Source organism: Somniosus microcephalus, unplaced genomic scaffold (genome assembly GCF_052327205.1).
Source record: "Somniosus microcephalus isolate GS21.2 unplaced genomic scaffold, FLI_Smic_1.0 unresolved_chr1, whole genome shotgun sequence".
Taxonomy (NCBI): domain Eukaryota; kingdom Metazoa; phylum Chordata; class Chondrichthyes; order Squaliformes; family Somniosidae; genus Somniosus; species Somniosus microcephalus.
In genome coordinates this window covers 149,106,239-149,123,814 of record NW_028225179.1, presented here as the reverse complement: position 1 = coordinate 149,123,814, position 17,576 = coordinate 149,106,239, and the positions used below count along the sequence as shown (strand labels likewise).

At 44.4% G+C, this 17,576-nt stretch overlaps 1 gene segment (V, D, J or C); it reads left to right on the top strand.

Moving 5' to 3' along the window:
* LOC147096230 (Ig gamma-2A chain C region-like) overlaps positions 1-15,259 on the top strand; it is a 49,539-nt gene extending 34,280 nt beyond the window's left edge. The window contains 2 exon segments of the C gene segment in view: positions 13,131-13,449; positions 14,094-15,259. Coding sequence covers positions 13,131-13,449; positions 14,094-14,097 — 323 coding nt within the window.
* The last annotated feature ends 2,317 nt before the right edge of the window (positions 15,260-17,576 follow it).

The following is a 17,576-nucleotide window of genomic DNA, read 5'->3' as shown; positions in this document are numbered from 1 at the left end:
ATCACCTGTTATACACCCGGCCTGATATTCATACATTGATCATCATCTGTTATACACCCCACCTGATATTCATATATTGACCACCTCTTATACACCGGGCCTGATATTCATACATTGATCACCTGTTATACACCTCGCCTGATATTCGTACATTGATCACCTGTTATACACCCCCCCTGATATTCATATATTGATCACCTGTTATAAACCTGGCCTGATATTCATACATTGATCACCTTTTATACACCCTGCCTGATATTCGTGCATTGATCACCTGTTCTACACCCCACCTGATATTCGTACATTGATCACCTGTTATATACCCCGCCTGATATTCGTGCATTGATCACCTGTTATACACCCCGCATGATATTCGCCCATTGATCACCTGTGATACACCCCGCCTGATATTCATACATTGATTACCTGTTATACACCCGACCTGATATTCACCCATTGATCACCTGTTATACACCCTGCCTGATGTTCGTGCATTGATCACCTGTTATGCACCCCGCCTGATATTCGTACATTGATCACCTGTTATACACACCGCCTGATATTCGTGCATTGATCTCCTGTTATACACCCCGCCTGATATTCATATATTGATCACCTGTTCTACATCCGGCCTGATATTCATACATTGATCACCTGTTATACACCCGGCCTGATATTCATACATTGATCACCTGTTATACACCCCGCCTGATATTCGCCCATTGATCACCTGTTATACACCCTGCCTGGTATTCGTGCATTGATCACTTTTATAAACCCCGCCTGATATTCGTGCATTGATCGGCTGCTATGCACCCCGCCTGATATTCATACATTGATCACCTGTTATATACCCCGCCTGATATTCGTGCATTGATTACCTGTTATACACCTGGCCTGATATTCATACATTGATCACCTGTTATACACCCCGCCTGATATTCGTACATTGATCATCATCTGTTATACACCCCACCTGATATTCATATATTGACCACCTGTTATACACCGGGCCTGATATTCGTACATTGAGCACCTGTTATACACCCGGCCTGATATTCAAACATTGATCACCTGTTATACACCCTGCCTGATATTCGTGCATTGATCACCTGTTATACATCCCGCCTGATATTTGTACATTGATCACCTGTTATTCACCCTGCCTGATATTCGTGCATTGATCACCTGTTATACAACCCGCATGATATTCGCCCAATGATCACCTGTTATGCACCCTGCCTGATATTCATACATTGATCACCTTTTATACACACTGCCTGATATTCGCCCAATGATCACCTGTTATACACCCTGCCTGATATTCATACATTGATCATCTTATATGCACCCGGCCCGATATTCCTACATTGATCACCTGTTAAACACCCCGACTGATATTCGTACATTGATCACCTGTTTACATCCCGCCTGATATTCGTGCATTGATCACTGTTATAAACCCCGCCTGATATTCGTACATTGATCACCTGTTATACACCCCGTCTGATATTCGTGCATTGATCACCTGTTATACACCCCGCCTGATATTCGTGCATTGATCACTGTTATAAACCCCGCCTGATATTCGTACATTGATCACCTGTTACACACCCCGCCTGATATTCCTGCATTGATCACTGTTATAAACCCCGCCTGATATTCGTACATTGATCACCTGTTACACACCCCGCCTGATATTCGTGCATTGATCACCTGTTATACACCCCGCCTGATATTCATACATTGATTACCTGTTACACACCCTGCCTGATATTCATACATTGATCACCTGTTATACACCCCGCCTGATATTCATACATTGATCACCTGTTATACACCCTGCCTGATATTCGCCCAATGATCACCTGTTATACACCCTGCCTGATCGTGCATTGATCACCTGTTATACACCTCGCCTGATATTCGTACATTGATCACCTGTTATACACACTGCCTGATATTCGTGCATTGATCACCTGTTATACACCCCGCTAGATATTCGTGCATTGTTCACCTGTTATACACCCCGCCTGATATTCGTGCATTGATCTGCTGTTATACACCCCGACTGATATTCATATATTGATCACCTGTTATACACCCCGCCTGATATTCATATATTGATCACCTGTTATACCTCCGGCCTGATATTCATACATTGATCACCTGTTATAAACCCCGCCTGATATTCGGACATTGATCACCTGTTATGCACCCAGCCTGATATCCATATATTGATTACCTGTTATACACCCGGCCTGATATTCATACATTGATCACCTGTTATACACCCCGCCTGATATTCGTACATTGATCACCTGTTATACACCCGGCCTGATATTCATACATTGATCATCATCTGTTATACACCCCACCTGATATTCATATATTGACCACCTCTTATACACCGGGCCTGATATTCATACATTGATCACCTGTTATACACCTCGCCTGATATTCGTACATTGATCACCTGTTATACACCCCCCCTGATATTCATATATTGATCACCTGTTATAAACCTGGCCTGATATTCATACATTGATCACCTTTTATACACCCTGCCTGATATTCGTGCATTGATCACCTGTTCTACACCCCACCTGATATTCGTACATTGATCACCTGTTATATACCCCGCCTGATATTCGTGCATTGATCACCTGTTATACACCCCGCATGATATTCGCCCATTGATCACCTGTGATACACCCCGCCTGATATTCATACATTGATTACCTGTTATACACCCGACCTGATATTCACCCATTGATCACCTGTTATACACCCTGCCTGATGTTCGTGCATTGATCACCTGTTATGCACCCCGCCTGATATTCGTACATTGATCACCTGTTATACACACCGCCTGATATTCGTGCATTGATCTCCTGTTATACACCCCGCCTGATATTCATATATTGATCACCTGTTCTACATCCGGCCTGATATTCATACATTGATCACCTGTTATACACCCGGCCTGATATTCATACATTGATCACCTGTTATACACCCCGCCTGATATTCGCCCATTGATCACCTGTTATACACCCTGCCTGGTATTCGTGCATTGATCACTTTTATAAACCCCGCCTGATATTCGTGCATTGATCGGCTGCTATGCACCCCGCCTGATATTCATACATTGATCACCTGTTATATACCCCGCCTGATATTCGTGCATTGATTACCTGTTATACACCTGGCCTGATATTCATACATTGATCACCTGTTATACACCCCGCCTGATATTCGTACATTGATCATCATCTGTTATACACCCCACCTGATATTCATATATTGACCACCTGTTATACACCGGGCCTGATATTCGTACATTGAGCACCTGTTATACACCCGGCCTGATATTCAAACATTGATCACCTGTTATACACCCTGCCTGATATTCGTGCATTGATCACCTGTTATACATCCCGCCTGATATTTGTACATTGATCACCTGTTATTCACCCTGCCTGATATTCGTGCATTGATCACCTGTTATACAACCCGCATGATATTCGCCCAATGATCACCTGTTATGCACCCTGCCTGATATTCATACATTGATCACCTTTTATACACACTGCCTGATATTCGCCCAATGATCACCTGTTATACACCCTGCCTGATATTCATACATTGATGATCTTATATGCACCAGGCCCGATATTCCTACATTGATCACCTGTTAAACACCCCGACTGATATTCGTACATTGATCACCTGTTTACATCCCGCCTGATATTCGTACATTGATCACCTGTTATACACCCCGCCTGATATTCGTGCATTGATCACTGTTATAAACCCCGCCTGATATTCGGAGATTGATCACCTGTTACGCACCCCGCCTGATATTCGTGCATTGATCCCCTGTTATACACCCCGCCTGATATTCGTGCATTGATCACTGTTATAAACCCCGCCTGATATTCGTACATTGATCACCTGTTACACACCCCGCCTGATATTCGTGCATTGATCACCTGTTATACACCCCGCCTGATATTCATACATTGATCACCTGTTACACACCCCGCCTGATATTCGTGCATTGATCACCTGTTATACACCCCGTCTGATATTCGTGCATTGATCACCTGTTATACACCCCGCCTGATATTCGTGCATTGATCACTGTTATAAACCCCGCCTGATATTCGTACATTGATCACCTGTTACACACCCCGCATGATATTCCTGCATTGATCACTGTTATAAACCCCGCCTGATATTCGTACATTGATCACCTGTTACACACCCCGCCTGATATTCGTGCATTGATCACCTGTTATACACCCTGCCTGATATTCGCCCAATGATCACCTGTTATACACCCTGCCTGATCGTGCATTGATCACCTGTTATACACCTCGCCTGATATTCGTACATTGATCACCTGTTATACACACTGCCTGATATTCGTGCATTGATCACCTGTTATACACCCCGCTAGATATTCGTGCATTGTTCACCTGTTATACACCCCGCCTGATATTCGTGCATTGATCTGCTGTTATACATCCCGACTGATATTCATATATTGATCACCTGTTATACACCCCGCCTGATATTCATATATTGATCACCTGTTATACATCCGGCCTGATATTCATACATTGATCACCTGTTATAAACCCCGCCTGATATTCGGACATTGATCACCTGTTACGCACCCAGCCTGATATCCATATATTGATTACCTGTTATACACCCGGCCTGATATTCATACATTGATCACCTGTTATACACCCCGCCCGATATTCATACATTGATCACCTGTTACACACCCCGCCTGATATTCGTACATTGATCACCTGTTACACACCCCGCCTAATATTCATGCATTGATCACCTGTTATATACCCCGCCTGATATTCGCCCATTGATCACCTGTTAATCACCCCGCCTGATATTCGGACATTGATCACCTGTTACGCACCCAGCCTGATATCCATATATTGATTACCTGTTATACACCCGGCCTGATATTCATACATTGATCACCTGTTATACACCCCGCCCGATATTCATACATTGATCACCTGTTACACACCCCGCCTGATATTCGTACATTGATCACCTGTTACACACCCCGCCTAATATTCATGCATTGATCACCTGTTATATACCCCGCCTGATATTCGCCCATTGATCACCTGTTATACACCCCCCCTGATATTAGTGCATTGATCACTGTTATAAACACCGCCTGATATTCGTACATTGATCACCTGTTATACACCCCGCCTGATATTCGTACATTGATCACCTGTTCTACAAATCACCTGATATTCGTGCATTGATCACCTTTTATACATCCCGCCTGATATTCATTCACTGATCACCTGTTATACACCCCACCTGATATTCGTACATTGATCACCTGTTATACACCCCACCTGATATTCATAGATTGATCACCTGTTATACACCCCGCCTGATATTCGTGCATTGATCACCTGTTACACACCCCGCCTGATATTCGTGCATTGATCACCTGTTACACAAATCGCCTGATATTCATGCATTGATCACCTGTTACACACCGCGCGTGATATTCATACATTGATCACCTGATATACACCCTCCCCGATATTCCTACATTGATCACCTGTTACACACCCCGCCTGATATTCCTACATTGATCACCTGTTATACACCCCGCCTGATATTCGTGCATTGATCACCTGTTATACAAATCACCTTATATTCATGCATTGATCACCTGTTATACACCCCGCCTTATATTCGTGCATTCATCACATGTTCTACACCCTGCCTGACATTTGTACATTGATCAACTGTTATACACCCCGCCTGATAGTCATGCATTGATCACCTGTTATACACCCCGCCTGTTATTCATAGATTGATCACCTGTTATACACCCCGCCTGATATTCGTGCATTGATCACCTGTTATACAAATCGCCTGATATTCATGCATTGATCACCTGTTATACACCCCGCTTGAGATTCGTGCATTGATCACCTGTTATACACCCCACCTGATATTCATACATTGATCACCTGTTATACACCCCGCCTGATATTCGTGCATTGATCACCTGTTATACACACTGCCTGATATTCCTACATTGATCAATTGTTATACACCCCGACTGATATTCGTACATTGATCACCTGTTATACACCCCGCCTGATATTCGTGCATTGATCACGTGTTATACATCCCTCCTGATATTCATACATTGATGACCTGTTATACACCCCGACTGATATTCATACATTGATCACATGTTATACACCCCGACTGATATTCGTGCATTGATCACATGTTATACACCCCGACTGATATTTGTTAAGTCTGTGTGTCCCAGTTAAGCTTATTATAAATCACTGGACACAGAACACAAGAATAACATTAACAGGTCTTTACTATTCGGAGGTCAGGGCTGAACTGCCCAGCAAATCCCTACACAACACTTATATACCGGTGTGGTCACCACCGGTATTACAGTATACTGCAGCCAAGAGAAATTAGTACATCTCTTAAGGTAGTTCTCTTAAGGTGGAACAGGTTACATACACCACAATCCTCCCTTTTTAGCTTAACAGTTATATCCCCATTTAACATAACATAATAACATATATATATACAACTTCATGCAAAACAGTTCAAAGATTCAGTCTCTGAGGAGGCCTCCTGATTCGAGTTGGATAACGCCTTTCAGGGGTCTCTGATTCTCGTTGCTGGGTTGACTCATCTAGTTGGTCTCTTATGGATTGGACATCATCATCAGGTACATTCACTTCTGAGGTAGATGCTTCAGGTTCACTAACTTCTTCCACGGTTGTCTCTGCCGTAACCATAGGTTCGACCCTTGTTCTCGATTCTACCAGTTGGTCAGCATGACGCCGTATTACATTTTCACCAATATCTACCGTGTACATCAGGGGTCCTTGTCTGGCCCGAATTGTTCCAGATTGCCATTTCTCGTTTTTATAGTCCCGGGCTAGCACTGGTTGTCCTATTTCGAAACTCCGAGTGGTCTTGTTATTTATATGCTGGAACTGTTTGTTTTCAACTTCCCTCCGCACATTTGATTTTAACAAGTCCAACCTGGACCGCAACCTCCTGTTATAGAACATCATGGCAGGACTTTGGTTTGTCACTGCATGAGTGGCGTTTCGATATGCCAGTAGGAATTTGTCCACCTTGTGTTGTAGTGGAATCTGATCTTCGCTCATGGCCTTTATTGCTTTTTTGAACGTTTGTACAAATCTCTCGGCCAACCCGTTTGTAGCTGGATGATATGGGGCAGAGGTATGATGTTTCACCCCATTCTTCTTCATGAATTTCTGGAATTCTTCTGACACGAACTGCGGTCCGTTGTCTGAACATATTTGTTCTGGCAATCCATTTCTTGCAAATATCGTTCTTAGCACCGCGATCGTCTTTTCCGAGGTAGTGGTAGTCATCTTAATCACTTCTGGCCATTTAGAATGTGCGTCCACCGCAATTAAAAACATGGAGTCCATGAATGGACCAGCAAAGTCAATATGTACACGTTGCCATGGGGTTGAAGGCCATTCCCATGGATGCAGCGGTGCAATCGGAGGTGCATTTTGCACTTTTTGGCACCCTGAGCAGCTTTTCGTCAGATCCTCTATCTGTTGGTCGATACCCGGACACCACACATAAGCCCTAGCAAGGCTTTTCATCTTGACTCCCCCCAGATGACCTTCATGCAGTTCCTTTAGAACTCTCTCTCTTAACTTAGGAGGAATAATCACCCTTGTTCCATACATCAATGTTCCTTGACAGACGGACAGCTGGTCTCGTCTTGCTGAGAATGCCGGTAACAGTGGATCACCATGCGCTGGCCATCCCTTCACTGTCACTTCGTAGACCCGGGACAGTGTCGGGTCGTTCCTGGTTTCTCTTTCAATACTTGCATTGGTGACTGGTAAACATTCGATGATGGTCGAGTGAAATAACTCAACAGGGTCAACCGTCGGTGCCTCCTCCTCTGTAGGTAGTGGCAGGCGCGACAGCCCATCAGCATTACCATGCTGCTGTGTACCTTTTGAATTCAATCTGATATTGATGTGCCCCTAGGAAAAGGGACCATCTCTGGAGTCTCTGTGCTGTCATCACTGAAACACCCTTCTTAGGGTTAAAAATGGATACCAACGGCTGGTGGTCTGTCAGAGGCGTAAACTTTTGGCCCTGCAGGTAATGATTAAACTTCTTTACTCCCCACACAAGGCTGAGAGCCTCCCTATCTATCTGAGCATAGTTGCGCTCAGCGGAGGTCAATGATCTGGATGCGAACGCGACTGGCCTCTCCAGGCCATTTGGCAACTTGTGTGATAGTACTGCCCCAATACCATATGGAGAAGCATCACAAGCCAAACGAATAGGCAGCGTTGGGTTGAAGTGAGCCAACACTTCCTCTGAGGTGATCAATGCCTTGCTTTTGCGAAAGGCCCTCTTACAGTCCTCGCTCCACTTCCATGGTACTCCCTTCTGCAAAAGAGCGTTCAGCGGGTGCAGCACCGTGGATAAATTTGGCAGCAACTTATGGTAATAGTTAATCAACCCTAGGAACAACCTCAACTGGGATACATTATCCAGAGCGGGAGCCTTCACAACAGCTTCGATCTTGTCAGGAGACTTATGAAGCCCCTCCTGGTCAATGACATGACCACAGTACGAGATCCGCTTCTGAAAGAACTCACATTTCTGGCGATTAACTCGAAGTCCATATTCTTTCAATCTGGTGAGCACCAGTTCCAAATTTGCAAGGTGTTCCTCGTCATCATCTCCTGTAATCAAAATATCGTCCAGGTAACATTGTGTGCCTGGAATTCCCTGTAATACCTGCTCCATGGCCCTCTGCCAAATTGCTGGAGCCGATGCCACTCCAAAAACCAGTCTATTATACCGGTACAAGCCTCTATGCGTGTTGATCGTGAGATACTGGCGTGACTCTTCCTCAACTTCCATCTGTAAGTACGCCTGCGCCAGGTCTATCTTGGTGAAGTGTTTCCCGCCAGACAACGAAGCGAAGATATCCTCAATCCGCGGAAGCGGATACTGCACCGTGTGAAGCACCGGATTAATAGTGATCTTGAAATCTCCACAGATGCGAACCTTCCCCGGTTCCCCCGGCTTGTTGCTCGATGAACGCTTCATGACGGGAACAATGGGCATGGCCCACTCACTCCAGTCTACCTTAGACAGTACTCCTGAATGTTCTAGCCCTTCCAGCTCAGCTTCCACAGCAGGTCGTATCGCATAAGGTACCGGTCTGGCTTTGAAAAATTTCGGGTTTGCATGTTCTTCAACCTTGATGTTTGCCGTAATTCCTCTGTGTTCCCAGTCCCTGTTGGAACACCTCTTTAGCACCGTCCAATATTCTGGACAATCGTTTAGGTTTGACATCTTTTTTACCGGAATCTACCGTTAGTGCTTTTAAGGAATGCCAGTCCATATTTATTTTCCTAATCCACTCCCGTCCCAGTAGTGGTGGACCTCCCTCAGGTAGCACATATAAGTCCATTCCTCGGCTTTCTTTGCCCTTGTGGACCACCTTTACCTCTATCTTCCCGATGGGGTATACTCTTTACCCTGTGTATGTTTTCAATACAATCTCCGTATCCCGTAGGGGAATATGTGGGAATAACCTTTTGTAATCTTGCTTATTCATGACCGTCAATGCCGATCCAGTGTCCAATTCCATCTTCACTTGGACTCCTGCTATCTGAAGTGTGACCCAAATTGTTTGGAGGTCTGCTTCCTTACCAACATTGTGTACTCTTAGACTACCCAGTTCATTACTGCTGGAGTCTGAATCTGACTTCTGTTCGTTCGAACTGTTCTCTGTCACCTTGTGTACCTTTCTGTACTTTTCCTGCGGTGACTTTTTGTTGCTGGTCTTCTTTCCTGACCGGCATACTTTAGCTATGTGACCAAGCCTGCCACATTTTCTGCATTCCTGATTTTTGAACCAGCACTGGTTCTGATTGTGCGTTGTCTTTCCACAACGATAACATTTTACTGTACCCAAGACCACTTGATTGGTGCTGAGTTCCGTTGACCGTAGCTGCATTTCCGCCGTGCCTCTCGCTGCGGCTTCGTGCGATGCTGCAATAGTGACAGCTTTATCAAGCGTAAGATCATTCTCCTCAAGCAGTCGCTTTTGTGTTCCTTCTTTTAACAATCCACACACACATTTATCTCTCAGCGCATCTGCTAGTCCTGTTCCAAACTGACAGTGCTTTGCTAGCTTACGCAGTTCAATTAAAAATTCAGCGTTGCTTTCGTCTTTCAGCTGCGTTCTTCTGTAAAATTTAAATCGTTCCGCTATCATCAGCGGCGTGGGGTTTAAATGATTTTTCAGGACAGTAACAATATTCGCGAAAGTCTGATCCGCCGGTTTATTTGGTGATAGAAGGTGCTTCAATAGCCCGTATGTCTTCGCACCCATTGAGCTTAATAAGGTTAGTGCTTTCTCATCATCTGGTACCTTATTTGCTTTACAATAAACTTCCATGCGTTCTACATACTTGGTCCAATCTTCGATATCGCTATCAAAGGTATTAATGTTCCCATGTTTAGGCATCATTGCAAGTTTTTAAATTTTTCTTTTTCTCAAAATGGTGGCTTCCCGCGCTTGTCTTCTTCCCCCGCCTACTAAAATGGCGGCTTCCCGCGCTTGGCGGTCTTTCCCGCGCTCGTCTTCTTCCCCCGCCGACTACAATGGTGGATTCCCGCGTTTGCCTTCTTCCCCCGCTGGTTGCAATGGCGATTGCCGTGCTGCTGCCATTCTCGCCTCCCCAGCGGTTCTCAATTCCCCGACACTGCTTTGCCTTGCAGCCCGGTCCTTTACACCGGCTGCGTTTGAGTTCTCCGCGGCTCTCGTGCCTTAAGCTGCCCCAGTCGCTGCGCCTCTCGGCCTCGATTGCAGCCCGGCCCTTTTTACCGGCCGTGGTCGAGTTCTCCGCCCTTTTTCCTCTGTTTTCCCTCCCCCACTCCACAGTCAATGCGGCCGACTTTCTGCTCGTGTTGCTGATCGGCTTACCCACCACCGTGGTAGAAGGGATGATCACTGCCTGTCGCTGATGGAGGGCTTCGTGGTCAGAATTTTCTTTTTAACCCGGGTTCTCGATGCCTCCCGTGCGATGGTGCTCAGCAGGATGATGAGGGCGGATGCCTCTTCTTGACGCCCGTTCTGAGGACGAAGCTGCCTTGGATGTAAAACTGCCGCAAGGTAAGATCGGACTCGTCACCACTGTTAAGTCTGTATGTCCCAGTTAAGCTTATTATAAATCACTGGACACAGACCACAAGAATAACTTTAACAGGTCTTTACTATTCGGAGGTCAGGGCTGAACTGCCCAGCAAATCCCTACACAACACTTATATACCGGTGTGGTCACCACCGGTATTACAGTATACAGCAGCCAAGAGAAAGTAGTACATCTCTTAAGGTAGTTCTCTTAAGGTGGAACAGGTTACATACACCACAATATTCATACATTGATCACCTGTTATACCACCCGCCTGATATTCGTACATTGATCACCTGTTATACCCCCCGCCTAATATTCATGCATTGATCACCTGTTATACACCCCGCCCAATATTCCTACATTGATCATCTGATATACACCCTCCCCGATATTCCTGCATTGACAACGTGTTATACACCCTGCCTGATATTCGTACATTGATCACCTGTTATACACCCTGCCTGATATTCGTACATTGATCACCTGTTATACACCCCGCCTGATATTCGTGCATTGTTCAACTCTTATACACCCCGCATGATATTCATGCATTGATCACCTGTTATACACCCCGCCCAATATTCCTACATTGATCACCTGTTCTACACCCCGCCTGATATTCCTGCATTTATCACCTGTTATACACCCCGCCTGATATTCGTGCATTGATCACCTGTTATACACCCCGCCTGATATTCGTTCATTGATCACCTGTTATACACCCCGCCTGATATTTGTGCATTGATCACCTGTTATACAACCCGCCTGATATTCATGCGTTGATCACCTGTTATACACACCGCCTGAGAATCGAACATTGATGACCTGTTATACACCCCGCCTGATATTCATGCATTGATCACCTGTTATACACCCCGCCTGATATTCATGCATTGATCACCTGTTATACACCCCACCTGATATTCATACATTGATCACCTTTTACACACCCCGCCTGATATTCGGGCATTGATCACCTGTTATACAACCCGCCCAATATTCATGCATTGATCACCTGTTATACACCCCGCCCGATATTCCTGCATTGATCACCTGTTATACACCCCGCCTGATATTCATACATTGATCACCTGTTACACACTCCACCTGATATTCGTACATTGGTCACTTGTTATACACCCCGCCTGATATTCATACATTGATCACCTGTTATACACCCCGCCTGATATTCATACATTGATCACATGTTATACACCCCACCTGATATTCATACATTGATCACCTGTTATACACCCCGCCTGATATTCGTACATTGATCACCTGTTATACACTCCGCCTGATAGTGAAGCATTGATCACCTGTTATACACCCCGCCCGATATTCGTACATTGATCACCTGTTATACACCCCGCCTGATATTCGTGCATTGATCACCTGTTATACAACCCGCCTGATATTCATATATTGATCACCTGTTACACACCCCGCCTGATATTCGTACATTGATCACCTGTTATACACCCCGCCTGATATTCAGGCTTTGATCACCTGTTATACACCCCGACTGATATTCGTACAGTGATCACCTGTTATACACCCCGCCTGATATTCGTGCATTGCTCAACTGTTATACACCCAGCCTGATATTCATTTCCACTGCAGTCAATGGAATTCAATACCGGCGGGGCTGTATACTGGTCGGTCGGTACTGGAGCACCCGTTCTACCCCATGTTTCAGTTGGAACTCTAATGGATTGCTGTATTGGTGTTCATGGTCATAAGGAGTCCAGTCTGTCAATAAGAGTTGCGCCTTGAATTCTAAAGTAACCTTGATGGCTGCGAGCCCCTGAATGGACGACATCCATTGATTAAGTGTTTTATTTATTTTTCTATTAGAACTTGCGTTTCACCAGCCGACGATAACGCCCATCAAGCTCCAGTCAGACGACTCGAGGCTGGAACAAACAGTGACACTGGCCTGCTTTGTGTCAGGTTTTTACCCGGCTGATATTTACCTGACCTGGAGAACTGAGCGGGGTTTGCAAGAGCTGGGCAGAGTGACAAGTTTCCCGGTGGTGCAGGACACGAGTGGGATGTACAGTACGGTCAGTCAGATGACCATCCCCCTGTCCGACGTGGATCGCACGCTTACTTACGTGTGTGTAGTCGGACACGAGTCCCTTACTTTTCCAATCGAGAAATGGTTTCAAATAAGGTAAATTCCTGAAGCCGGTGGGTTTCGATTTTCTAAATTGTTTCGATCTTGTAAATATTGCTGGGCTGGAGTTGGCGAAATGTCACATCAGGCAACTGACTATTAGGTACTAGCGATACTATGGCCGGGATTTTAAACTCCCCCCTTACCCTGCGTGGGACTCTGGGTCCTCTGGTTACCGAACCTCTTGCCAGTGGCAACAGTTTCTCCCTATGACAATCCCTCATAATTTTGAACACGTCTATTAAATTGCCCCGTAACCATCTTTGCTCTAAGGAGAACAATCCCAACTTCTCTAATCTCTCCACGTAACTGATTTCCCTCATCCCTGGTACCATTCTGGTAAGTCTCTTCTGCATCCTCCCTAAGGCCTAAAGTGTGGTGCCCAGAATTGGGCACAATACTCCAGCTAAGAACTAATCAGTGATTTATAAAGGTTTGACCATAACGTCCTTGTTTATAAAACTAAGGATCCCATATGCTTTTTAACAGCTTTATCACATGTCAATGGAGAGTTTAGTGGTCCTACTCATTTGTGACAGTCTTAGTTCATTACATCTACATACAAATGTTCTAAATTATAATTTTAGTGCCATCAATGAGCTTGTTCTGAGTGTGCTATTGAACCAATTCCTCTCTTTCAGCTGAAGATCCCCCTGATGGAGAATCCAATCGCCTGAAATGTTCAACAGTCTGAACCAACTCGGTGCTGGAGTGACATTCATATTTGCATCTGAAAATATTTGCAGTTAACTTCTATTCCGTTCTTTTCCCCACTTGTTATAGATACTTGATGTGAAGATAATAATAACAGTTGCTCCTTTTGAGATCAAACTCAATATTCTGTTAATAAAAAGTAGACAATTTTAGTTTATGAACTGTTGACACCTAAGGAATGTGAGTTAACCTTAGCGAAGTTGCAAGCATCAAATAAAACCCAGAACGGCTCTGCTTAATTGATTCGTTATAATTCGAAGCAGCTCATCAGAAGGTTGAGTTGCATGATTGTAGCTTTAATATCGATAAATTGGTGCGCGATATAAATGGATTGTATTTATGCTATAAAGCACCTGGATGCAATCCACTGGAGGAATTGTTTCAAATAACAGACCAGAAAAAGTGAAGAAACAAGTTAATGAGCAATGAAAGTTGAACGATTTAATTTATAAAGCAAATGTTATGCTACTTTCTACCATGTCACGGCAGTATGTTAAATATCAGTTACTGCAGTGGAGGGGAAGGAAACTGCAATGGTTTCTATTAAGGGGCCGTGCAATTTTCCTCAGCTTATACCCATTCCATTTCTACACGTTATCCAGCTGGTCGATACCCTGGTTACATCAGAGCATATGATCCCCTCTCTCAACTGTCTCTGCTGTCTTCATGCTGCTATTTCGTTCCATGTCACTCGTCTTATACTGCTGTTTTTCTCCTTCCACTCTTCTTCTTCTCACCCTCTAACTCTTACATAGAAACATAGACATAGAAACATAGAAGATAGGAGCAGGAGTAGGCCATTCGGCCCTTCGAGCCTGCTCCGCCATTCAACGAGATCATGGCTGATCATCCAAGCCCTAGCACCCGGTCCCTACACCGACAGCCATCCCACCCAAGCCCTATCCCCGTAACCCCGTAACCCCACGTATTTAATCCCCCCTAACACTAAGGGCCAATTTTTATCATGGCCAATCAACCTAACCCGCATATCTTTGGACTGATTCTTTCTCTTTTTTTCTCTATGATTTTTCCTTCTTTTCCTTTGCATGAGGGGTGGTGTGTGGCGAGGCATGTTACCACAGGGAGAGGTGCTGCTGATGACCACAGGCTGAATTTTCCAGTAGGATTGCAGGGAAAATGTCTTTCTCAGTGGCTCCCTTCCCATCCTTACTTTTCTTATCCCTTGCTAGCATCGCATCACTTATACCTTTGCCTACATAGTACCCTTCCACTTCCTACCTCCCCTTCACTCCCACTGCTACTCATACTTTGCATTACCCACTCAACATTGCATCCTTCCCTCTTCTGTCAACTGTCGCTCATCTTACCCGTAACTCTACCAACTCCCCTCAGTCCCACTGTCTTCCCCCAAGGGCTGATGGTGAGACGCAACATATGGCTTCACCAACAATCTATTTCTCTCGCACGCTCCCCTCCTAATCTTCCATCTATCTATTTCCCTCTAACAGGCATTGCTTTCAAAATTTAACTTGCTTGTTTAAAAAGAAAATCAAACTAGAATGAGGAAAGGTGCTTTGTCTGCCCTTTCTCTCTATCAGTTTCAGTATGTGTGCCTCTCTCTCACAATCTCTGTGTGCCTTTCGGGTGTCATAAACTAGAATGTTTACATTTTATAGCAACCATTTGCATTTATCTATTCTCTATATATATAAAACAGTATGTCTCTCTGTCTCTCTGTCTGTCTCTCTGTCTGTCTGTCTGTCCGGCTATACAATCAAAAGTTATAGAGCGTACCTACACATATGTTATATCAAAAGAAAGCTTATATTTGACATTTGTTGGGTACATACAATATTACTTTTAAACAATATTAATTTTAAACAGTCTTTGTACTTCATTTGGTACGTTCAATATTAATTTTAAACAGTCTTAATTTTAAACAGTCCTCAGGTTGTGACATGTTGTTACATATTTGGCCCCAAGGTATGGTCTGTCTCCTTCTCCTAGGACTAATCTCAATTTTGACAGATCATCCAATTCCTTGAAATCTGGGGTTGTTTGGCTTAGCTTGTTGAATAATATGTTTCTTGATGTGTTGAATTTTTCGCATTTTAGGAGGAAATGCATTTCTGTTTCAACCTCGCCAGCCAGACATTGATCGCATATTCTATTCTCTCTAGGCTGCCAGGATTTCTTGTATCTGCCTTTTTCAATTTCCAGTTGGTGGTCGCTTAGTCTGTACCTGGTGAGGGTCTGTCTCTGTTTTGTGTCTCTGATGGTCGTGAGGTAGTCTGCCAGTTTATATTCTCTTTTTAGGGCCCGGTAACATTCTAATCTGCTTTGGCTTTCGGTTATTTTGTTCCAATGTTCCAGGTAGGTTTCTTTGCATTTTTTAATGATTTGGTTCACTCGGATTGGTGTTTGGGCGGCTGTGTTGGTCTGGGGCTGGTCAGGGTCCGGCTGAGTACTTAGTTTCCGTAGCAGCTGACTCAGGGGACTCTTTTCTGGGTTTAGCTCTTGGGTCTGAAAGGCTTTGAAATGAAGGGTGTCTGGGGAGCTAGATTTGAGGTGATTTAGGAAGTTTAGTGCTCGTTTTTGGATGTTTATTATCAGTGGGTATCTGCCTAGTTCGGCTCTGCATGCATTTGTTGGCGTTTTCCTTTGGGTGCGAAGGATGCTTCGGCAGAATTCTGCATGTAGGGCTTCTATTGTATGTTTTTCCCATTTAGTGTAGCTTTGGTGATTTAGCGGGCCCCATACTTCACTACCGTACAGTGCAATGGGCAGGATTATGCTGTCAAATATTTTGAGCCAGATTTTGATTGGGATTTGGATGTTGTAGAATTTTCTTTTTATTGCATATAGGGCTCTTCGGGCTTTTTCTTTTAGTGCATTCACTGCTATGCTGAAGCTCCCTGATGCTGTAATAGTTAGACCAAGGTAGGTGTAGCTCATAGTGTGTCCTATAGTGGTATCACTGAGGGTAAACTGGTATTTGTTTTCCTGACATCTGGGCCTTTTTTGAAAAATCATGATGTTGGTTTTCTTTAGATTTACTGTTAGAGCCCAATTTTGGCAGTATTTGTCGAGTAGGTCTAGTTGTTGCTGTAATCCCTGTTCTGTGGGAGACAGCAGAACCAGGTCGTCCGCATAGAACAGGGATTTCACTTCTCCATCTAGGAGACGGAGACCATCTCTATATATATAAAACAGTATGTCTCTCTGTCTCTCTGTCTGTCTCTCTGTCTGTCTGTCTGTCCGGCTATACAATCAAAAGTTATAGAGCGTACCTACACATATGTTATATCAAAAGAAAGCTTATCATTAGGGGACTCTCAGGTGTATTTACTTTTTGGTCGGACAAAAATTGTGCCGACGGTATCCAAAAAACTTTCAAAATTCCGCTCATTAGCATCGAGTGGGGGCGGGTTCATTGCGTGTGCGGGCGG